General features: G+C 33.8%; 1 protein-coding gene across 9 annotated transcripts in view; it reads right to left on the bottom strand.

The window, feature by feature from the left end:
* Positions 1-27,144, bottom strand: part of Liprin-gamma (liprin protein kazrin) — a 158,425-nt gene that overhangs the window by 113,543 nt on the left and 17,738 nt on the right. For 3 of the 9 annotated variants that reach the window (XM_087414185.1, XM_087414183.1, XM_011055430.2), the window contains exon 1: positions 13,763-15,883. The exons of 1 other annotated variant lie outside the window; for it this stretch is intronic. In XM_087414185.1, the coding sequence (XP_087270311.1) occupies positions 13,763-13,859 (97 nt within the window). In that variant the 5' untranslated portion in view covers positions 13,860-15,883. Of the gene's footprint in view, positions 1-13,762; positions 15,890-20,897; positions 21,124-27,144 lie in introns of those variants that run through there. 5 more of the 9 variants (XM_087414186.1, XM_011055432.2, XM_087414184.1 and 2 more) reach the window with 4 other exon arrangements.

The raw sequence follows: 27,144 nt of genomic DNA on the forward strand, positions 1-27,144 counted from the left end.
TATAAAAGAATATTATTTAAAGAAAGAAAAAAAAGGGGGAGAGAAAGAGATAGATAAGTAACTTAATTGCACTGTTCTATTCTATATGAAAAGATAGCGTCTTCATTTATATCGTAAATATTCAATTTTTATAGTTTTATATTACATAAATCGAGTATTATATAGCAAAAATGTTAGATGTTAAGGAAATTAAGTAATTTTAATTTATACTCCTCTGTTAAAAATTGAAAAGCGAAACCAGAGAATTATAAGATTATTAATCTTAGAGAATCACAAAATTAAAAGACGTTACAAGAAATTTTTGCTCAGCAAAGCCCGGACATGTACCTAAATCCAGCGCTGCGCGTGGGCGAGAAAGGGTGAAGAGGATGACGGAGAAGGGCGGTGGTGCGAAGGGAATAGAAAGTCGGACGGGAGTGGGCGAGCAGTACGGTTGATTTATTAAAAATGTAGTCGAGTGCAGGAAGAGTTTTGCCGATTTGGAGATGTGCGGTGAAATATTGCCGAGGCACCCGTGAATTACGACGGCTCGTCTGCCAAGCGAGACAGCGCGGCGCGCTTTAATCGGCACTCGTTAAGCGCGAGACTGTTGCATTTCTGTGCATGTATAATGCAACACTAGAAATCTATTCAACGTTCATTGACATGTAATAGATGCGCAGGAATTTCGAAAGAATTTATCGAGGAATTTATCGACAATCGCAGATAAGAATTAATGATAAGAAGTACAATACTACAAAAGTAACATTAGGAAGATATTGTATAATACGTAAAATAAAAGAAAATATAAATATAAGACAGAAAATAAAGTGTAATACAGTCTTAAGAAGAAAATTTAAAATTCCACAATTTTATTATCCCACGTATTACTTGTACAATGGACAGTGATAAATTTTCAAAGTGTAAAAGGAAGATAGAAGAATCTCGTCGGGGTTTGGAACAACCTGTAGGTCGGAATGGTAGACCGAAAGTCGTGCAATTCTGCGGGATACCTGTGGCTCCACACGGCCATCGCCGCTCGATGCTTTTTCGCTTCTCTTTTTTCCGCGTTTCTCCCTTTTTCCGTCGCTTCGTCTCCTTTTTTCCGCGCCGCGTCATACCGGTTGACATTATCGTGAATATCGATCATAAATTCGGCTATATACTGATAACGCGACCCCACTCGATGCTATAAGTTTCAACAATACTCATGGCAAATTTAAGGAACTTTAAGAAGTTAAAATTAGTTATTATTTTAAAGCCACCTCGAATTCTAGCATGGATATTTCCATGAATATAATAAATTTAACATTTTCATATTAAATTAATATTTTTATGTATTAATTTAATATTATTTTTATACTTTATTACTTTTCAATAATGCACGATTTTAAAAGATATTATGTAAAAGAAAAATTATATATTGCGGTCAAAAATATTCTTTCTCCGTAAATGAATTGCACAATACATAGAAAAATATATTTCCTCATGCAAAGAAAAGAAGAATAGATTTGCGAACGAGTTTGTAGGTATTCATACCTTTCAGATACGGATTTCACAATTCCAATTATTTCATGTTACCATGCTCCATGCACCTATGTAGCTACAGCGATATTTCTTCTTCGGCAAAATGCAGGAATTGTTGAAACAATCATCGAGAGTTTCGTGCTTGTTCGAGCGCGCAAAAAAAAAAAAAGAAATGATGAATCGATTGCAAGTTGAAATCGTTTGGAATTAAAGCGCTCGTCTGTAAGCCCGCGTTATTCTTCGGACTTTCTTTTGTCGGCACGGAGGAAGAACTTGCGTTAGTGTGATATTATATTAGCGAGTCCCAAAACTTTGCCGGCAAGACCATCATCCGTCGTACCTTCTTGAAAAAGAAAGTTTTAACAATTCCATGTCGAAAATTCAATTGAAGTTTGCTGAATGTAACGATTTGATTTATTCTTACAAGGGGATTCGTCAAATTTTATTTAACGACATCGATATGCAAACGAATCAAACTGTCGTCGCTCTAAGTATCTGATGCAGTCGATCATTTTTTTACACCGCACTCCCTTATTTCTAAAATGAAACAATTAATAAAACTAAGTACTTTCCAAAAAAAGATGAAACATTTTTTAACTTAATAAAAAATTATTGACTAATCAAATAATAAAAAAAATATATTTAAAAAAATATATTTTTATTAATATAATCAGATATTACTTTTGTCATTTTGTTTCACAATCTTTAAATGAGCAGCATTTTTTATGTTTGAATTGTGATTATTTTTTTAAATCACCCTTTTGAATTATGACGATTTTTTAAAACTAACTTTTCTGAGTTACTTTTAAAATAAGGGAGTGATGTGGATGCATTCAAAAAAGTGAATAGTTTTCTCCAATGAATAGTTTTCTTCATTTTACTCACAAAAGCGTACTAAACAAAGCCGCTAGTCTTTCGTCCTAAAGGGAATTAATGGTACACTGTCTTTTAAGTTAAAAGATGGATAAATTTATCTTTATATTGAACATAAAAAAAATATTTTTTACGCTTAAAAGCCAGCTTATATTGAAAATAAAGTTGCTTTTAGAAAGTTCACAAATCATTTGCATTTACATTCCGAACCAGTATATACCTCAGCAGCGAGAACGCCGTATATAATTTCTACCATATTACATTTATGATCATTGTAAATAATTTCAGCGCCAACAACAATTGCTACCTTTAGTATACTCGACGTCGGGACGCTTCTGAAAGCGTCGCGAGTACCGCCACTGGTATCTAGGCGCGAAACTTCCGTCAATGAGCGAAACTTTTAATTACTTCTACACCACGGGTATGTTTATAGAATATACTGCGTCTATAATCGCGACCTGCGTAGACTTTGCTCAGGATCAGGACAAAGGGAAAGGCAAACGCGCTGATACGTCGAAAAAGTTTTTACCGAAAAAATACATCTAGATACACCGCACATTATTACTATCGACAGATATGTCTCGAAATATTTATATGCTAGTGAATATTTTATTCTCAAAGCTATCTGTAACATCGTCGCAATATCCAACATTCCACCGCCGCATTTTCGAGGAAACACCACAGGGCGGAATGCAGATATGGACGATCGATGGGAAGTGGAAGCTGCTATCCTTTCTATAAATCGGACATGAAAAACGATCACGGGAAATAATACCTACGGGCGTGAAGATGGTTCGAGGAATTCCGATAAACCCCGACTTTTCGATTTATGAAGATTTTAAATACATACGCGTTGTTGTTGATGCAAATATATCTTTGCAATGTTTAATAAAACTACAATTTTGCCTGCTATGCAGCGCGATAAGAAGTAATTTCAGGAATCTTCCAGAATTCTAGGAGCGACAATAAAGTTATGTGAAAGTATTGTCAGATATACGCCTATACATTGTGAGAACTTAATTATAACGAAATTCTTGCGTGACAGGCATTGCGATGTAATGATTTTTTTCATAAAGTTTCACGCCGTTGGAACGCTTCCGGAATGGTGAACAATGTCACGAGGCGCCGTGTCTGAAAAGCTCATCAACATGGCAAACTTTTAATTATTTTCACGCCGCTCTTGTTTAACATTTACACGTTGACGCGACGATAACTCAGCAAGAAAATTATTGCATTTTTCTCATAAAAGAAGTTTTCCAAACTTCGAAAAGTAACAATTTTTTACAGAAAATTAAATAGGAATTAAATAGAAAATGCTTTTATAAACGATAAAAAAATATTTGTCAAAGTATAATATAAAGATAACATTATAAAATATAAAATTTTAAAACAATAGTACATAAAAATCATATTTACTTATACTATGGGGATAATACTTTAAGAAGATTGTACAGAAAAAAACTAGTGGAGAGAAAAGTACGAAATGTTAAGCTTTCAACATGAAGTCTTCGTTACATAGTTCCTAAGTCTGAAAAGCTCCAAGCCGCATGTAAATCACTAACGAGGAAGTACTTTGAACAGTGTGTTGATACATGGTTCATCTGTTCTGTGAGTTTGTCGCGTGTCTTTCATTAATAAAGTCTCTTATCGTCAAGAGCGATGCTGCTTCCTATACCATTGCAAATCTGATGCGCGTTTATCCAGGCAACTCGTCTTTAGCCTTAAGTAAGAGCCTGATAAAGTGATTCTCGTTTGATCGACAAAACTAAATCTTTTACGACACATATTGTTATAAACTGAAAGCTATAAACTGATGGTGAGCACATACGGTGGTAATCGAGCGATTCAGGTTCATGAAATTAATTATAGCATCTCTCGTAGATATTGATTATGGACGTTCCGTAGACATAAGCGTATAATATCGTCAGTCACGCATTCGATGGCTCCGATATAGCCCATAATTATCACTGATCCTATCATTAGCAGTCAATTACTAAAACCAGACAATTGGATCAATTTACAAAAAAAAAGAATTGAAAACGGAAACGAGAAAAGAAGATAGTAAATTTTTTTTTCAAAATTTTCTAAATGCCATTACGCTTTATGCTTTTCCCAATAATTTGACATCTACTGTTTGATGTAAATTACTCGTAATTGTAATTAATGCACACTATCCTTGTCAACACAACAGGTTAAATTTTCGGATAATGAAATATTATGTAATCGAATTAATCCGTCAATAAGCGTTGTTCTGACAATTATGAAAATTTGCCTCATATTCGAGAATGTGGCGAAAAGCTCACCAGAAATTTCTCCCGGAATGCCGCGATGTAATGAGCGAACGTATATAATCGCGGTACAAATTGCGAGCGCGGTACAAACTGCACTGCTACGATCCCGGCACGCAAAATGCATGGAATTGCTATAAATTATGCGTATTAAGGATCTCTCTCGGGCATAATCTGGTCGTGGTGGTCGGACATATTTGCTTAATATAACGGTACCGACTGCTGTATAGTTTGCCATCGTTTCATGTGAGCTTTATGCCTAACGATCGCGAAATTATACAGTTGACACGACTTAAAATACGGACAGGGACAACTTTGGATTTAAGGTAGTTCTATATAATTCGTACCGGTTGACATACTTTTTAAAATGGATGCCGTGTGCGAAGGCGGACGGTTATCGATTCTACCGAGGAGACGATTTCGCACGGCATTCTCCACCAAAACATTTTTTATTCCGAAGATGCTGCCCCTATTATGTCAACAAATGGAATTCCGTTAAACAATCGATATGACATGACAAATTAAAATATACTAACAGATGTAAACATAATTAAATATATTAAATAAATTAAATATATTATCCTAGAGATAATGATACATGCTCTACACAAAAGCTCGTTATAAGCTCGTTAGATTAATATTTATCTGTTAAGTTTAAAATTTGTTTTTCCTCTTTTTTAAGAAACTTAATTTTTTGAGTTGTGACACTTTTAAAGTAAAGAAGCAATATCTGTGTTATATATGACACGTTGTAATAATAATTTCCCATACAACACTAAATTTCTAAAGACGTTAATAGAACATTTTAAGAATGTACAAATATTCTTTAGTACGTTCTATTAATATCGTGTGCTATCTAGATTTTCATGTGACGCATCAAATGTACGTTATTTTTTCTTGTTCACAAATAAGACTTTTTTTCTTCTTTATTTTTTTGATAACGGGATATAATAAAGTATTTTTATAAAAACGCTGTCTATAAAAGTGAATCAGTGTATTATCATTGACTTCAGTGCTATGCTTATAATTGTAATATCAGCGAATATTTATTATTTTTCATATAATAATACATACTGATTCATTTTTAGAAATTATGATTTCTACAGATTGAATCTGCAGAAAATCATAACCTCTAAAAGTGAATCAGTGTATTACTGAAAAACAGTAAATATTCGCTGATGATTACGTCAATTGTAAGTGTAGCACTGAAGTCAGCGATAATAACTTTTAGAAAGAGCTATTAAGTTATAAATGCGATATTAAAAATAGATCGAATATAATCTTGTAAAATAGTAACATATGAAGACATCCACCTTATATTTGCATACAATTCGATTCGCATCTCACGCTTCAGATTACGACAGTAGAAATGTCGGCCTCTCTTTCTTTCGCACGGCTCGCAAAAATATTTGACAGGTAATCGATCAATTTAAAGGAAAACGGATCAGGGGGTGGAAGTTCCAATGTATAGAAACAATCGAGCCTCGCTTCGACAACAAGGATATTCCATCACGCGGTATCTCTATATACATGTTAGCGCTGCCATTGCGCAGCGTAATATATCTCGTACCGCGCGAATAAAGCTTTAATCATAAATTATGAAGTGACGCCGCTTAAATTGCACTGTGGTGAAAATTTACGCGATCTGATAACAGATATTGCGCCAGCTAGAAAAGACCAAGAGAATGAAGTATTTCCTACAAACCGGTAATTTCTCTACGTCCGTAAATGCGCATCGATAACGAAGCATCGATTACCAAAGAACTAAATTAAATATAATTCCATTTATCGTCTTCTTTTTGTGTGTAATATAAGCAAAATTAGTTTGTTGAATGCGCGTTTCTAGAAAGCACATATTTCGCTTGTGTTTCATTTTACGTGCATAATATGAATGAGAAAATATCTTTTAAAAGAGGAAATTAAAAAGGGAAAGAATAAAAATGAACACATCTCTCTGATTAAGTTTCTTAAAACGTCTTAGAATTTTCCACAGCCAACACTTGAGCCAACGCTAACGGGATTAAAAAAAAGTTCAGGTGCAAACTCTTCGCTTACCAGAGAGCTTATTTCGCGTTCACAGAGAATCTCGGATAGACATAGTATCTGAAAGCTATCGACCGAAACGCGCGGGCAAGAAATTAATTACTTTTTTGCCGAGCGCACCATACCTACATGCCCGTATCATTTTACAGCCGTCAATCAAATGCTCTTTTCCATAGATTCATTTTTTTTTAGAAACGCGAGGTCGTATCAAGGATTCGGTAGACAGAATTCGGAAATGAGTCATTATAAAAAATAATCGACAAAAGTAAATATATTTAATGTTCACGAAGAACTTTGCATAAATATTTAGCGCGCAAAAAGAACTTCCTGTGAGAGAAGTTCCGTGATTTAAAAAAAATCTGAGAACCACTGATGTTCAATAATTCTGGTTGTCGTTGAAAAATCCGGGAGTAAATCTGGCGACTATAAGGTTCGATTCGCATCGTTCGAAGACGAGGAATTTCACTTACGCGACGTTCGGTGGAATTCTTACGTAAAAGGAGCTGTCGTGATGGCTGGTAGTATCCTTTCGGATTTATCGAGCCGACACGACGCCGGTCGTCCTCGCTCGCGTGTGTCGGGGTTGTGCATCGGCTCTCAGGGAGAAGGAAAGAGGGAGAAAGTGTGTATACCGTGCATGGCTACATTGCGCACGTAACGCAAATGAAACTTAAATGAGTAACTAAATCCCGTGGATCACGCGAGCACCTGATCCCGTCGCGTCGACTTTTATTGGCATTTTCAAAAATAAAGACTAGAGGTGAGCGCACTTATCAGAGGGCAAAACTGAATCGCCACCCATAAAAGCGTAAAGATCCTCTTTTTGCCTCCTTCTCTGCCATTCGAGACGCTGCCGAGCAAGCGTCAAATTATACGGATTTATCGCGGTTCGCGTAGCTAAACAAGCGTTCCGCTAACTGAATAAAGCTCCACTTTGATAATTGGCGATAGCGGTGCGAGCACAAATTCGCGGTCACGAGGCGGCAGTAAATCAACGTCGTTGTTTCGAGTCGCTGGTTGTTATTATTATTGTCGAGCTAATAGCCGGATAAATAGCCTGGATTCGCTAGGTAATCTAAACAATTATATCGTCCAATAGCGCATTCCCATATTTAAATAGAAATGCAAAGCTGTAGTTTAATGATACGTACATGTATTTGGATGCGTTTATTGTCGCAACATTCAATAAAGATATTCAAAAAGTATCTTAGTAATGGCTCTTTGAGAGCAATAACTATACTTTCTCGTAATTACGTATGAAAACCATTCATCTCACCGAGTGGCTCACCAAATCAAACATAACTAGCACCACCAGAGAAACGCGTATTGATAAAAGGACAGGGTGGGGCCGTGCAATTGAGAAAATTGCACTGGTATCGGTTTCACCCTCGTGCTATAGGGGGATTCAGACTGATACAAGCGGAGGAATCTTCCGGTTTAATGTAACCAATACGGCACCGTACTAGCACAATAAATTTACAATAACATTTATATTCTAGCATGTTAGAGTAATGGTGAAAGAGGATCGATTTTTAATAAATAATTCTGTGTAAAAAAATATTTGGTACACGAACGCTATTTAATTTCCATATGCAATTTGGAAACTCGTCTAATTGCACTATCCGTCCGTTCTTGCACTATCGACATGATCCTATCGGAAAACTTGCGCAATTTGTTGGATTTATCGCCCTGGTGTTCTTAATTCTCGTAACTTTAAATTTAGTGCCCTCCCTTTGAATTACCTAGTAAAGTCGACGTAAAATTAATCGAAAAAGATTGTGTTTCCAGAGAAATCACTAGCGGATACTTTACAGCATCCCCGTAATTGGATCTTCGTTTAACTTCGGAATTATCATTTAGGTTTTTGTACTCCAACGGCAAAAATATGTAAATAGTTGGAAAATATTTTATATGGATATTGTTTAACATAGTTTCTTGCTTTTTTATTAACTGTTTTTTATGTATTTTTAAATATGTATTTTTAAACTTTATTGAAAAATTGTAATAAAAAAACGTTATATTTATTAAAATTTGTGCTTATTCCATTTAAGATTTATTTGGTTTTCATTTACTTTTTTCAAAAAATTATGATTAAATCCATATCCATAATGTTTTTAAATAAATCGGAAAATAATCAATAATATATATACAATATTTTGTTAATAATAGTGATTTTAATTAGAATGTTAAAACACCCTAAATGATCATGTATAATGTAAACAAAATTAGGTCATTACTCCCGGATAAATATTGTACTTGGAAGAGTAAAATAATATTAATTTTAACTAATATTACATTAATAAATATAATCTGACGTAAACTCACTAAAACTTTTAAAGTAATTCTCTTAAAGTTTAAAAATTGAACCACTCTTTTTCAAAACTGACACAATTTGTACTCTTTAGAATGAGATTCTATTCCTTTAGAGAGACAACGTACAGAATAAGATACACAATAAATAAAGATTGTTATTTTTGTTTTGGAATAACATATTGTTGTTTTCATTAACAATAAAAAAATTAATATGGCGTCGTTTTCTTCATAATATATAATAAGTAGACGTCGAATATTTTCAAAGCTGACGGAAATGCGCGCCGATAATAGTCTGCACCGGTTAAATCTATTTTCTGCACGTTAGTCCCGTGATTAATCATGTTACTCTGTATTGCTTGCAGCTGCTAATAGTGGCGAAACATACATTCGTCGCAAATGAAGCGGATTACTATACGATTTAGCGAGATCTCGATAGAACGTCGAAACACATTTGCCGTTAGAAACCGCATGACCGCAGCGGCATCTCCTAATTATTCCAAGGTAATTAGAATATCAATAATTTATCGCCGTGCGCGACGATGCGTATTTGCGTGGTATTGTTATCGAGAAGATATAGAGAAATTGAATGATTTGAGATATATATATATATATATATATATATATATATATGACGTTACGAATCACGATTATCCAATTGATCGTCATCAAGTATACACGCGTTGATATTCATTATAGTATGAAGTATTTATGCAAGGAAATCGGAAACTCTCTAACGATAAATTATGCAATAAAGCGTCGGTGCACTTCGCGTCGATGCATTTTGCAGTTGGCAAAGTAGAAGATAAATTAACCTCTAACTTTGCAAACTACTTCTGAACGGAGGAGAATGAACGTCGGACCTTTAGAAACACTCACAGCTCGTAATTTCAGCACATTTTACAATTGATAAGCGTTCCGCAAAATTTCCGCCGCAATTTCCCGAGTCACCATTGTGCCCGAGTGAAAATGACCGTCGGTCATTGTTCGTCCGGCAACATCGGCTAATTTCATCGCGTTCAAGCCAGGCACTGCTAACGAGCTCGCCGCGAAGCGTACCACGTAGATGGGACTGGCATCAAGGTCGACAATGTGAGAGGAGAGTCATAAGGGTGCGGCTCGAAAATCACGGGTGTCATTGTGTAGCTCATGGTTATACGACGGCTTGTGTAATCGGCATCCCCGGTGCCGAGAACGTGGCCAATCAGGCACCATTGATTCGCCAGTTGGAATAGTATCCTGATCGTGCCGACCTAAGCCCGATACCGTGCCACCCCTGCAACGACCGGTCAATCTTCGACAGCGCGAATCCGCGTGTTTACCGACCCCGACCCCGACCCGGGAAAATGTTTTCTGCCGCCATCGGGGGAGGAAACCCTAATCGTGTTTTCGATTCCCCCAATCTTCCCTTGCGAAGGGTGACGGAGGTCCCTCTCTAATTAATAAATTGAATATTGCGATATTATTGGTCCTGACGCAAAAGCGGTGATGTTACGAAAGAAATGGCGCATAGCAACTTTGATCTTTGATCTTTGTAGAAGAAAATTTAACCCTAAAACGCTATTGATATTGATACAATGAATTTATGTATCAATAGCAATAATATTGATACACAATTTTCTGATACGTAAATTTTACGTACCAGAAATAGACTATTCTAAATTAATATAACACAAGTTTTTCATGTACTTCATACTTTTAGTATGATGAAATATTCATAATCTAAATCTTTGTAAACACAAACGTAATTATTAATTTAAAAGAAAAGAAAGAATAAGTACATCAAATTCAATTTTGAAATGATATGAAGTATGTAAGCCAATTGTGTATGTCTTCTCATGATATTTTAAGTATTATATATTAGGTGTTGGAATTAATTCGTAGCGTTTTTAAATGAAAGAATGTTATTTATTTCACATGAGCATTAAAAAATACATTAATGAAAGTACTTCCCATCTCTTGTAAAACGCTACGAATTAATTCCAACACCTAATATAATAACTCAAAATAACTCAAAATCGCTTATCGTGTTCTCTGTTATAACGAAATCAAGGACACCTAAATCTTTTCCTCGAATTTTTTCTTATTCAATTAAAGATTCGCAAAGCAATAATCTCGATGAATTACATTTTTCTCCCCTTGAATACGACCCTCAATCGTTCTGTGCCGTCATAGTAAATGATCGCTCTTCCCCGGCCTGGCTAGGACCAAAAGCCGCGACGCGCGCGCAGAGAACGGGATGCAGTTAATCGACAAGCTTTTGATGTCACTCGGATGAGTAGAGTTCGAATTGTTTCCAATTGTTTTCGATTTGCCTATCGATGGCGTTACGCGGCTCATGGGACGGTTAATTGCGCGTGGAACAAATTTGCTAATCAAAGCGAGCGCTTGCTATGCACCCAGAGAAAAGTTTCTTCAATTCAAAGAAATGTTTCTTTGCTATATGGTTAAAGAAAAAATCAAATACATTTTTTTATTTAATTTCAAAAAATAATGTTTAAATCAACGAAATTTTTTTCTTTAACCATATAACAAAGAAACATTTCTTTGAATCGAAGAAACCTTTCTCTGGATGTGATGCACTTGCAAGTGTATGCAATGTATAATTACAAAAATTATTGATGTAAATCGTCTTACTTAATCATTGCTTCTTACATATTCTTTATTTACGTATTTTCGTCGAATTGCGAAAATCAAGATAAAAAGGCAATTCTCTCTAATGATACTCAACTATGATTTCGACGCGCGTTAAAACCGATTTCCGCTTTCTGCAAACAAAGAATAAGATTAAAGGGCATAATGATAAAGACGTCAAATAAAGCTGGTTCATTGTTTATGCTAATGCCATTAGAAGGGTGTAACGCGAAACCGTGAAAACTTGTTTCTCGTCGGTCATATATCGCAGTATAGTTACGCCGGAAATCTTTCATTGTGGACAATTCAGACAATTCGACGTTGACAGGTTAGATTTACAGTGGGCGGTATTAATTTGTGCGTTAACTCTCGACACCTTGGGAGTTCAACCGAGCGGTTTTTATCAACACGCGCGGTGCTCTGACCTATTTCGTTTCACACATCACTCTCGCAAAGCTATTCCCGCGTTATAATTTAAAGTAACAACCCGACAATATTACACATGAAAGAATTAAGTCTTACAAAAGAGATTTATGCCATTCGTGTTATATTAGCGTGACAGAAAAATATTGATATATTTCATAGAAGAATACAAAGAATAAAAAATAAATTCAAAAGTATTACTTTTGAGTATATTAACGTTTTTTTATAATATATCATGGAATAATATTTACAACAAGTTATATTACAGCATAGTACTTTTTGAATTTCAAATACAGTGTCAGCTGTTTACCTGAAACTCTCGTACTAAGTTTTAAAATTCCAATTTTATTTAGCTTAATCTCTCGCATCAATTTGTGTATAAAGTTATGTAATCATCATTTTATTATACTTGCAAAAAGACTAGAACATTTATACTCTTTATACTCCGTAACAAAATAGAAGACTCCAATGTAACTCAGATATTCCAAACTGTAACAATAATAACGAATGAATGGCAAAGAAAATATAACAGAGGCACTAATCGTAAAATGTTTTTTAGAGACCAAGCAATATGCGGTGAAAATCGTACGATGTTGTATATCTATACGATAGCTATAAGGTCTGCTCTCCGCTCTTCCGACGAAGCCACTTCGAATCTATTTCCGTTTCCATTCCAACGCGACATATTGTCCACGCCGTAATGTCACGTCGAGTGTGTTTTCAGCAAACTGCATCAAACAGCGTCGTCTCTTGAAGCACGAAGCAGCCTCAAGAGGCATGCGGAAGCGCGTTTGAACACGAAGGGAAATGACGGCCCAGTTTCTACATGCACGCGAGTCAGAGACAGATGGCTAGCTTTAACCGTGCAATAGTTTAAGTGCTTCGTAGTTTAAGTACGAGTCTTCTTTACGTTAACAACAACGCCAATGGTAAATGCGAGACAACATATGTAAAGTAAGCGTCGTTTTTTTTTCAATAAAGTTCTCTCTATCGATTTAGTGGACGTACTTTTAGTAGATGCTATATACTTTTAATAGAAGCTTTAACAGAAAAACCTATTATGTGATATTAGTCCCATTGATTATAAATCCTAACTCTTTAAGAGCTTAATCCTTTTAGTATTTTTAAAAATAGAAAATATTATCTTGCGAGAGGTCGAATCTGATGCAACATGTAATATCTCTTGACGTAAAAAGATAGTTATTTTTCATATCAGAAAATGTTAAATATCACGATGCACAAGCATGATGAAAGATATATATACTATTAAATTTTACTTTTACTTTACTTAAGTTTATTAAAATAAAAATATTTAAAACAATAATTTCTTATTTCTTAAAGATGGTTAATTGCACCTAAAATAATTATCACAAAAATGTGTTAAATTATATAAACTATATATATTACATTATTTTTATTAATATCCTCGGCAATGACCGGCGAAATAAGGTTATCAAACGATAATAACGTAATCGTAATTATTATCTATATTTGTACTAAAATGGATAATGAAATCATAGTTATTAATCATATCTGTGCTCAAATATTAGACATAATTATTTCGTAATTACTTCGGATAGATTCTTGACTTTACAAAATTTGTTTTTAATATAGAGATGAAACATTTCTTCTTCTTTTTCAAATTTTCGGAAAAGAATCGATCACTTTAAATTACACGCACTCACCGAGATTCGATACGTTCGCGTAAAGGTAATAAAGCAGCCAACGGCACCATTGAAACAGCCTGACAGCCGAATGCTGAAAAACGACGAGCTCGATCATCGTATAGACGTAGGTCGACGATCAGCTTCGAGTAATGCGATCCGCGCATCGACGATCCGCGTACTGAAGTGGCCCACATTTTATAAACGCCGGCATATCGCATACCACTGCATAATATGTGGGGACCGTCTAACGAGAAAAAGAGAACGGGAACGAGAGTGAGCGAGAAGGAGTATAATTCGTGCTCGTCTCCCCTACTTGAGTCCGAACGAATGACGCCATTCATAATTAGGATGAAGATCCGGATGCTGGCTCTCATGCCCTTGGAGTTATATCAACAAATATATAGAAGTGACTATATAGAAATATTTTAGGTGTAATGACGGCAATTTAACATTTACATCTTTTTTTAAAAAAATTTATAATAATTTTGGATATGTCGTGACTTGCATAAATTTACATCTATTAACGTAACAATCCGATTTTTATTTCACACTAATTTCTTTGTGTATTTAAATTATTGTCTCATCTCACCCCTCTCTCTCTCTCTCTCTCTCTCTCTTTCTCTCTCTCTCTTTCTGTTCATATCTTCTACGCTGACTATTTAAAATTGTATGGCGAAAAAGCTCATTGGACTTAACACAAATGCAAAATTATTCATAAGAAAGATTGCGCGAGTAAAATGAGACCCAGCATTCAGTCCCCGACTCAATCTGAAATGGTAATGGTGGAAGTAATTAACGCCTCGTTGTGCTACACAGAGCCCGGACAAAGATGGAGGGATTCGTGCAATTATTAAATTCGCCCCGTAGCGCATCGCGCAAGCATTCATTGTAACACTGTTGACGGAATGGGGAAGTTAGTTTACTAGCAAAGCAATCTTCCCACCCGGTATATATAAATACATACACACACATATTATATTATACATATATGTGTGTGTGTGTGTGTGTGTGTGTGTATGCGCGCGTGTGTGTGAGAGAGAGTGTGTGTGTGTGTGTGTGTGTGTGTGTGTGTGTGTATATATATTTCGTGCAAGGGGCGTTATGCTCATTGCTTCCGTTATATGGTAGTTAAAACGTCATCATATCTCCAAATTGCGTTTGCCGTTAGAACCATTGCGTTATCACGAGTCACTGCGAATTTAGTCGATGAAAAACCTACGCGCAATACTTTGAGGCAATAAGATAATGACGATAATAATAATAAATAATAAAAATAATAATAAATAGTAGCAGAAATTGCATTTCTTTCAGACATAAATTTATATCTTTTTTACAAATAGATATTAAATATTTATAAGAGACATAAATTTATATCCTTTTTTTACAAATAGATATTAAATATTTAGAAGAGATTTAATATTGATTAAATATTTTAACTTTTTTAGAAATTAGATGCACACTTTTTCGAGAAATGTAATCAATCATAAAATCATAGATGATCTAAGATTTATATCGTATATCAAGATAGAATTCTATGTATAATATCATATGTCATATATTTTGATATATACATAACTCTTACAGAAATTTAATATATTAGCCAATTTATTAATGAAAGACAATAATTAATTGCTTATTTAGAGTACTAAAAGTATTGAACAACAGTGTTCAATACTTTTTTAATATTTAAAATAAGTAATTACTGTCTTTTAATATTAAAGTATTAGATTTTTGTAAGGATACATATTATATACATATATGTATTTTAATTTTTAAAATATTTTTCATATTATATTAGATATAAAATGGTAATCAGAATACTATTTTGAATTCTGAATTATAAATTACAAAAAATTTTTCATGCATGAGTATATATAAATATGTATAACGTACATAAATATTCATAAACATGTATAATCATATATAAAATATGTCCATATGTGTTTATACATCCTTCTTCCTTTTATAAAATTACTTTTTAGTGTGATAGAAATAATAATAGTAATGTGAAAACAATAAAAAATAATTAAAGGGATAATTTTCGCATTGTTTGTTTTAGAAAAAAAAAACAAGTTTTGAAAAATGTAAAAAAAAAATTGCTTATACACAATTATGTATACTTTTAAATATAATTATACATAAGTATTTTTTTTTACATTTCTTCAAACTTGATTTTTTTCTAAAACAGTGAAAATTATTAGGTGTTGGAATTAATTCGTAGCGTTTTTTAATGAAAGAATGTTATTTATTTCACATGAGCATTAAAAAATACATTAATGAAAGTACTTCCCATCACTTGTAAAACGCTACGAATTAATTCCAACACCTAATATTATTATTCTTTCAATTATTTTTAATGTTTTTACATTTACTATTATTATTTTTCTATTATACTAAAAAGTAATTTTACAAAAGAAAGAGGGATGTATGAACATGTATGAATATATTTCATACATAATTATACATATTTGTGTATGTTTATACAGATTTATACATATTTATATACGAAAAATTTTTTACCGTCTAAAGTGAATTCAAAAAATAATTCGAGTCTTAACGGTAGAAATATCTTCGATCGGATATAGGTATCTATACGGAGGTAAGATGGTTTCGGCTTTCGCCAAAGCATAATGTATATGAACAGGATATAGGCGGATGCACCACAAAATATATGAGTATAAAAGGACGCAATGCTATCGTATTGTAAGCTTATGTTGTCGTTATTATCTCTTTTGCCGCACATGGATTTTACGAAATATTATAGTTGCATCGTATACTTATGGTGTCGTCCTCATAAAAGGATCAAAGAATCTTATGAGAATTCACAAATTCTGCTATATTCTTCGCGAGCGCGAATTCTACAGAAATAAAAAGCTTATAATCTGTTTACAACTGTGTATTCTCTTTTCTTCTATAATAGTTATAATTTTTGAGAGAAAATGCTTCAAAATAAAATTGAAAGGTTACGTTAAAAAAAGAGAGTGAAAATAAGATTCATGGTAGAAAGTCAATATTCAAAATGCACAGGAATGAAAAAGGAAATCCCGCGCTGTGGAGAGTCAACACATTGCAGCTGAAACGCAGAAAGCGAAATATTGACAGCTTACACTTGACCCACATGCGATGTAAAGAGTGAGTATATCGGTGGAACGTTGAACGAAATGCATGTGCTCGTGTAATAAATGGATAAAATGGCGCGTACACATACACACAACAATGCATGTGAAATGGTAGCATTTGCACGTAAATAGAATTATAGAAACGTCACAATCTATAGAGTACCCTACAAATGTCGTGAAATACTTTAGAAGTTGAAATTTGTATATTAAAATTATGTGCGCTATATATATATATTTTATTACTATCCAAAAAAAATCCAAAAAAGAAGTACTAATAACAGATTAATCTTTTTCCGATCGTACTAAACCAAGATAATTTTAAATAATATTATAAATTTAATTTTAGTTTTTTAAATGACAAATTATTCACTCATACAAATATTTATTTTTAAAATCGAACAAGCGACGCTCACTTCATACCGACGCGACGCTCGAACCTTCGAGAACCACGAATGTCCGACATGACCGATGCATTCGACGTAACTGTCCGAAAATCGCAAATGTCCGAAAAAACGTTAACGTGCACGCTGATTTACGCTTCGCGATGACCGTTCATTATTGAACTCGATACTCCCGATACATCCGAACCTAAGATATATGTTGAAATTCGAAAAATGACGGCAACTTCAAGCCGATGCTCGAAGCTTCGACGTGCCAACTGCAACGGTCCGACGCGATGCAACAGAACGGGATTCAAATTGCGTTTAACCGCACGTACAAATTTATGCCAATTTATGCTACGACAATCACTCACTTGCACTGCCAGATTCCATATTTCCGATGCGCTAAAGACCTGTTCAAGACGCTCGGAAGATCGCGGCAACTTCACTCCGATTCTAGAAGTTTCGATACGCCAACGGCAACGATCAGAACAACGCCACATGATCTGCAGGATTGATATCGTGAAATACGGATCATTTGCCGGTCGCACGTACTAATTTATGCTCCATGATAATCCTTCGACACTGTTAATAACACACTACAGGAACCAGTAAGGCATTTCACTCTGGCACTTCACTCCGATACTTCGAGCGAGCCAACGGTCCGCGATTAACAAGAATAGACACGCGTTGCTCCTGTCGACAATCATTTATCGCTAGATTTTATGTTCCCGACAATCCTATAACACTCATTCCTCATACGAGGCTCGTTCTGAACGGAAAAAGTACGCACGAAACACGGAACGACGCGAAAACACATCAAATACGTACCGGCGCGTGCCGGGCAGTGCCGGGTCGTCCAGAAACTGACGCGCGATAGACTCCCTCCGTGACGTCATCACGTCGCGTCGTACGATAATTATGGCCGATTTTCAAAAAAACGATCGCGGTGTTTTCGCTATATAAGCGGTCCATTAATTAATCAAAATTCTAATACGTTGAAAAATTACGATGTTTTTCGATGTACTACGTGGAAAAGTTGAACAACATTCTTGCGTGCTAAGAACCCGTAATTGCAACTTGTCAATATGTTAATTATTATTAATTTTCGCATATGTAACATTGATTTTTCAGTCAATTTCTTACATATAGATAGAGAAGATTAAGAAATTAAATGAGTCATTTACCTCATTTTACTCCGCTGTTATCTAATGCCTTCCAGGTCTCCTCCTCCATTCAGATTTTCTCGCACTTGTACAATACAACACTCGCGAAAACATAATTTATTATAATCGTGTATATTAATTGCAAGAATAAAAGAATTACGGCATTTTGCACAGCACTCCCGACGTCAGCCACATGCGACATGCAATTTGTATTGTATGTACCTTGGGATGGGAAAATAACGCGGAAGGTATCACATTATCACTACGAATCGCAAATCTTACAAATTATCAGAACAAATATACGATCATCAACGTAAAATCGTTAACTTAATACATCGGCTGATAATTATACACGAATTATCGCACTTCAATGAGTAATTCCGTGATTACGTAGAGCGGCTTATGCCGTTGCCTGCTCGTTCGAATCTCATCGACTGAATGACAATACATTGCGCCGGTCGCTCGTTGATGCCGTTGACCTTTGTGTACACGCGTAGTACGTCGTAAGAAACGACATAGATTTTGAATATTTAACGTTTTAAGAAATAGATTCACGACAAATATACTGTACCTTACGTTTCGAATTAATTATTACCAAACCAGGGTTGTCATAGAAAATAAATTAAAAAATTCCCTTTTCCAGGTTTTCCAGATAAAAATGGAAAATTTTCCATGACTAATATAAAATATTAAAGTAAATTTTAACATTTATATTCAAGGATTGTAAGAAAGCTATATTATTAAGCTTAATAGCATAGTAAAATTTTGGGTGCAAATTCGAGCCAGCAAACAATAAATTAGTTTTGAAAAAAAGAATGCAGTTATAACGAAAAAGAGGGATTCAATAAAAATACTGAATAAAATAAATTTGAATTATCTTGTTAAACTCATTTAAAGTGCGCAAGTTTTGAGCTATAAACGTCAGATATAATATTTAAAAAATTATAACAATTATTTGGAATAGGAGTAGTTTAAGGAAATTGTGAGCAAATTTCGAAATTACAGACTTTTTTTACATTTTCCCTTGACTTTTCCCGGTTTTCCCGGTTTTCCAGGTCCATGGTAACCCTGCAAACGTCCAATACATCACATTTGCGTAATTTGAATTACTCGAGCTGTATTCCGATTCTGTAACATTTACTACCGACAGTTCAGTATCGTTACATTGTCGTTGAACAGGTTTTTTACCATTAGTAATATCTGCGAAATGACAATATAAAGATATCAATTAAATATCATTAAAAATTACAGAATCATGATACTATTTTTCTGATACAATTCATGCGTTCTCGAAATGACAGAATATGCAAATTATATTTAATTCGGCGCAAAATGTATTCATAATAATTCCAACAATTAATCCATCGATATTACGATATAAAGTATATAATAATTTGTAATTCTCATCCGCTATCGTTTCAATTCAAATAAATCATATGAAATATACGTTTGAATAAATAGTCGTCGTCTTAACATGAATAGCCAAGCACGAGAACTAATTACGCACGTTGATATTGTATTACACTGCATACATTAACAGAATCAACGCATTTGAGGTGGAAGAGCTTTCTAAGTATCTCTTATGATTACGTTTCGAGTGATAATGTTACCCGCTTGCTTTAGTCTCACCGTGCGAATAGCAATACGTCCGCATCATGCGGTATACTTTCCGTCCGCAACAATAACAAACATCAAGGCCAATTTTATAACGGAATATGTAACGTATATTTGAATGTAACGTACGTGAACGTACTTTTACATAAAAAATAATACGAAATACGCGCGCGCGCGTGCGTGTGTGTGTGTGTGATCGCATGAACTATACGATTTATTCAATCTGTAATCTTATTATTTAGCGACAAATCGATAAATATATAAGTACAATTACGGGTCTTAGCTTTACAATTCTGTTGATCAACTTTAATCGCTTGTAAAAATTATTGTAATTTAAAATTATTACAATTTTTATATTTCACACATGTGAGAATTTTTATTTAGGATTTTATATAAATTTTAATTATTCTCTGAAATCCTAGCAATTGCTCTGTGGTGATACTGTATAATATTAATTGGAATTTGGAGAATAATTAAAATTTGCAGCACTGTGCGAAACACATTGTGTATAATTATCAAATTAATAAATAACATTATAAAATTCCACATTGTTGAGAATTTTTAAATTACTCAACTGCCAATAATAATATTCTGCTAAACAGACTTTGAATAATGTTACATCAGTAACTTGCCAATTCCTTCAATCGCTTATCATTGTGCACTCTAGTTGACACGAGTGCATCTCGGAAAATGTTGCACGCTCGATTTCGCAAAATCCGATCTCATTTTCGACGGAAATTTCCTATCCTATTCCTATGACAGTTACATTACCGTCCCAGATACCGAGCCAGATTGGCACGTATTTCCGGTCCTGACATATAAATTTCGTGGCGGTTCCTTTTCGGTGCAGCAACGACATCAAAATCACCCTTACCTGATCACGATTCCATGAATCTGCGAACTCTGTCTCTCTCTCTCTCTCGGCGCGATTTCAGGCAATTTTGACTGCACTTGGCGTATGCACCGACGGAAACGAGGAAATTCACCGTTACATAATGACAGGGGATGATTCACGAGTGGATCGTATGTCGACTCGCATATGTCGGATGGTTCCTCTTCCTTTCTTAATGTAGCAAGTAACTAATTCATGGGATCGGTACCTGCAAGATTATGAAAATTATGTTAGCGTTAATGGCCGACATTATGCGGAAATGTGGTACTTATAATTCCGGAAGCTCATGTGGTTTTAAGAGGATGGAGAACTTGCATTATCCTTTATGGGTTCTCTTAAATACACCAGCGCAAGATACGTTAATCCGAGTAACTGAATTATTATTGAAAGCAATGAAAAAAAGGATTCTAAATTAACTTTTATTTTATATAATAATATAATAAACGTGTAATATTTCCTTGCGTAATATAAAATATTTCAACCAAAGTCTCGTATCAAAACATGTAAACCTTTCAAAATATAAAAAGATCTTGTTATCGCCTTTCTTTTGTATACAATCGTAAACACGGTACTTTTACAAAAATAATCAAAAAATAATCGGAACAATTTCTGAATCGTGTACCAACTGTATAACACCTTTGTGTTTACGTCACGTTTCCCTCAAAATTGCAGACTGATAGAAAAGATAAAAATGGAAAAAATTACAGAAACAAAACGCAGGAAAAGTTAACAACCTAAATCCATAAAATTTTTTTTTCCCGTCCGGTTTTTTAAAAAATAAAATAGCATGTGAAAGGTTTCGAATACTACTTTGTTTGTGACAAAGGATACTATCTCGAATACTACTTTGTTTGTGACCAGGATAAGCTGTAATCTCATTATATGAGATGTACATCAACTGGCTTTATGAAATGGTACACGAAAACGCGTGATAAACGCAGAGCAGTGACAATCAGTTATCGAAAAATAGAAAAAGGGGATTTTAGATTCTCGTATTTTCTGTGTCGTTGCGGACTCCATTATCGACAATGTCGTTATTCGATCTGCGCACTGTCGACCACAACTTTCTCTACGAAACAAACTCGCCGACCTATTCTACTGTCGACGGAAACGATGTTAAAGATAGGGGAGAACTTCTCCTCTCCTTCATCGGCATCGTAAGACAAAGTCTTATGGAATATAATATCCCGTCGCGACGTGCCTTCCACGCAGTGGAATGAAGAAATGGCGAAGAAATAATTCAAAAGTTTCTCGCGAAACAGCTTGCACCGTATCCGTTTCCCTTTTCTTCACCCCGCTCGTCAAAAACTCTCTTTGAAACTCGTGACTGCGCTTAGCGTACTATATTGTACATCACAAATGTAGTAATATTAGCTCAAAGAATAATCAAATGCCACAACATTTTACGTGCGTTGTTTACGTGTTTTTTTAAAACAAGTAATTTCAATAAACCGTATACAACATACAAAATATAGAAGAGCATCAAAAATGTAAATTGTTGCCTGCATAAAATGTGCAAATTAAAATGTTATTGTACAACGTTTTTTGAATATATTCTGGATAAATGTATTTTCATGTTCGATCATCAAGTTATGTGTGCTATCAACGATATCGTTACTATTATGGGAAAAAATTTTTTGCGATCAATATTCAAACTACAAACAAAAATAAAAAGAATTTTGGCAATTATTTGTTTTTTAAATGGAAACTTGTAACCTTTGGAGAATAAAATAAAATTTTTTTTACAGATTTATATCCCGATTCTGTAACTTTTAACGACAGTTCGATATCGTTATGTTGTTGTTGCGCAGCAGCTTTTTCACCATATATAATATTTATGTATCGATAATAGTATAACGATATTGATACTGTTAAGAGTTAACATGTTAAGAGTTAACATATTTTAAAGAATTCTGGATGGCATTTTAAGAATTTTGTTAAAAATTATTAAAGAAATTATTAGAGATATTAAATCAATTCTTGATCTCGATTAAAATAAGAAGATTACGACAGATAATGAAAATATAATAGAGATTATTCTACATTTTCGAATTCCTACACTCGAATTTTTACACTTTGATTAGATCTTTTCTTGTAATATATCAGAAAGTCTTGTATAGTTCTTCAAAGATAAATTAGGATTCAATTGTACTGAGGCGCTGAAAACGGAGTAGGTACTAATTTTATAAAGTTAACTCAAGATTTAGATTAATTTCTTTTTACATTAAATTTGACTACTATTTTTGAAAGATAATAATAAACGGTTCTTTCTCTCTCTCTCTCTCTCTCTTTCTCTTTCTCTTTCCCTCTCTCGCTCTCTTTCGCCTAGTAAGATGCCAGATCGATGTACCATTAGCTTCTCTTCGTCTAAAGATTCATCGCTTATTGACTCTAGTTTGCATCATGACAAGTGGGATTAGGTACCATTTATCTGCTCTGGCCAGTCGCTATGCCGTAATTCAAGTAGCTTCGAAGGCAAGCATTGTTAGCGTAGAAAGATAGTGTCGGTTTAATTTTAAGACAATGAGGAACAGACTATCTGAATAATAAAGAGCAGTGAAAAATAATTTTCACTTACATAAATAGCAACAGGAATATGTTTCGCTATTGCATTACAGTAAACCAGGCTGTCGCACGAATGAATCAAATTTTATTTATCATTCCAAATAAATCACAGTAATAGAGCGAATTTTACAAAACGAAAGAGAAATTTTGTGACAATAAAATTAAAGACAAATTAAAATAATAAATTAAAAAAAAAAACAAATTCAGTAACTTAATAAATATTAAATATTAAAGCAACCATATTACTAAAGCAAAAATATTTCATGAGTGTGGATGTGTAATAATTTGGCTGAGAAATGGGGTTATTTCAAAAATATCATCGCTTTGTGTCGTTGTATTCGCGTGACGGTGTATGGCTCTCCAAAACAGATTAAATTTATTTGACACAGCCAATCGCTACCTCTTGTTACCGTAACTTTATATGCGGCTATTGGAGATTGACTAGAGCTGCGCAAATTTAACCAGCGAATTTAACAGACACTGCTCAATCATTAGATTCAATTATTTTATTATACTGTCTAGAGAGAGAGGGGGGAGAGAGAGAGAGAGAGAGAGAGAGAGAGAGAGAGAGAGAGGAGATTGTAGAATATAGTTTCCTTCTAATTAATTCGATTATGAAATATTAATTGATATAATACGCCGTAAAGGAGATTTTAAAGTTATCATTATTAATATGGCTGATTATTTTATCATGCTTATTTAATTATAATCACATTGTGCAATTATTCTATATTATCTATAGATTTTATATTTTGAAGAAAGAGAGATATATTCCTATCTCAACAGGATATTTACTCAATTGATCCATTATGCCATATACTCGAGGGATTTCTGATGATCCCCCTATTTCCCATCTTAGCACCCCTTTTTGGTACCGGTCGCAAAGGGATACGCCACCAGGTACCATTTATTTGTCCGCTGTTCGCAACGTCATAACTCAAATCAGCAGGATCAGATTATGATATATCACAGAAAATGCAATGTGTCTAGATTTCCACGATAAAGCGTAAAAGCAAAAGAAAAAAATTCTACTGTAAAACTAAAATTCAACGAAAGATTGCTGCATTATTCCATTCCCCAGAATATTATTCGTTTCCCTGTTGGGAGGAAATTTTTGTTATTCACAACTTGGATAACATTTCTTTATTATATTAATTTAGAAATCCTATTGTAATCTGAAATAAAATATACATGTAACTATATTTAATCAAAATGCATATTTAACGTAATGCATATTAACGTAATTAGAATGCATAGTATCTGTTTTAATCGAATTATCGTATATATCCGTTTATTAAAGTTCTACGTTCTTTCGATTAAAAGTGTTCAGGACTTATAAAGGCTTCGACCCAATCCTGATGACACCACACGAGCATTGTCAGTGGTGAACGATGTCAGTGAGATTAGGGTACTTAATCGCCAGTGGCACATCAAAAGGGGGGAGCTATTCTGCAGCTCAGTGACACGTATTGTCCGTAAATGTGCCTTTTGTCATCCAATTGAATCTGGAATGTGTCATCTGCGCCACAAGAAAACTACACGCGACGATTCTGTGGCGTCTTGGCCTCGCGCATCGGAATTGCGTCGAAATATCACGAAGACGGCAATGAAGAAAATTTTTTAAAGAAATAATATATATCTCTTAGATAAAATCTAACAAGGATATGTGTGATTAAAGATAAAAATTTTTACATCGCACAAATTCATTAAAATTTTAATTAAAGTAGGATTCTTATCCTCTTTCTTAAGAAGGCAGAGTTTTAATTGTAAGATAAGTAGAAAATTCAAATTTTTTTGCCCACTTCTCGTTGAAATATAAATTTTAAAATGCGACATGCCATCGATATTAGATCGCACTACGAAATTTAACGAGAATATGAAACGGTCAAGCGATTATATTATTTCAGTGAAAAGCTGCTATATCGATTACAATCCGATGTGTTGCACTGCACGCGCTCAATTTATTTGCCGGAAGTAATCTCGGATTCGAACAATACATGATGTATGATATTTAACGTTCAGCTGTTATGCTTTCGAATGAGACTATACGATGCACAAATAAATGTGATATGAAATGTCATGCTTTTTTTAGACTTTACATGTGTGCTTAACTATTCTAAATTCAAAAATTCTCTCTCTCTCTCTCTCTCTCTCTCTCTTTCTCTCTGCTTGTAGTATAAATAAAAAAAAATTATGCAGTTTATAACAATCTAAATTAAGTATTGAATTACGCAGTTGCATACAATGTTATTAAATTAATCATAAGCGAAAGAATGTAATTACTTAATGAATTAGCAAAATGTCAATTATTATAAAATTGGAATGTAAAAAGTATATATAAATAATAAAAAAAGAGAACAAATTCAAAATCAACTTAGAACAGAAATTCTATATAATTTAAATAAACAGAAAAATAAACAATAAAAATAATAAAAAAGTAATAAAATGTTATTCTGTAATATTTGTAAAATTTCGTAAAATAATAAAACTAAATTTCATTAGCGCGTAATAACAATACTTTTTAATAAAAAAAAATGGCAGATATATATAAAATACAATAGATTGAAAAATATTTCACTTAATTGTTTTACATTTTTAATCTACAATTCATACTAGTTTTTGATCTTTTGTGAATAGTACATGTATCTATACCTTGACATACATGAACATTAATATGGATTCCTCAAAGGAACCCATGAAGACATCCTTGATACCTATTATCGTGGCCATACCTTGCAATATGTAATATAATTATATCATTAGTATTAAGCAGAGTCCCGTAGCAGCATGGGGGTCAGATATTTAATTATGTAGTAAAAAATAGGTACTACAGGAACGTTCTCACGTATACGGATCGCAAGGTTAATCGATATTAGGTATTCTTAGTACGGAAAGCCACTCCGTCGAGTGACGGCAAAATTTTATCGTCCGCCATGCGAACCCATGCGCTTCAGTAATCAACGTAATATAAACGGCTTCTCTTTGTGGAGAAGCTTTCAGCTCCTGCACTATGCGCAATACAAATGTTCTGAAACTTGGACGATTATCTTCATTTAACGCGCCTCCTCTTTCCAATTCTAATCTCGCTAATTATTTATTCAAATCTCGTAATGTCCTTCCACTACTGTCGATAAAATCCCTTCCTTCGATCACCGCGGATTAAGCTCAAATTTCAATTTCTCGGCCGAAAAGGCTTTTATCGTTCGAATCATCTAAATGGAAATTGAAGTGACCATTTTCGAGATCTATGACGTTATTGTAGAAACTATAATAAAATTAAAATTCTTTAGATATATTTTAACTTAAATATATCTTACACTTATACATTGTCTTATTAAATATTATATTTACACTCGTACACGAAATGAAAGATTTTGCTGAAGTATCTAAAAATTTAGCTAGATATAAATCTTAGAATAATTTTGTTGATGATTTTGTCGATGAGCAATGGTACACACAATTTTGACATTTTAGCAATCCCTGTTAAACGTCCCAATAAACATAATTAATTTAATAATCCAATCAAATTATTTTCAAATTTTTATCTTGCTAAATTTTTAGATACTTCAGCAAAACCGTGTATTTTAAATACATTAAACAAAAAATTTAAGTAATTGAGGGGATCTTTCATTCTTTATCTTATCACAATTTTGTTGTCCAATAA

This window comes from Acromyrmex echinatior, chromosome 15 (genome assembly GCF_024713525.1).
Source record: "Acromyrmex echinatior isolate Ae372 chromosome 15, ASM2471352v2, whole genome shotgun sequence".
NCBI lineage: Eukaryota > Metazoa > Arthropoda > Insecta > Hymenoptera > Formicidae > Acromyrmex > Acromyrmex echinatior.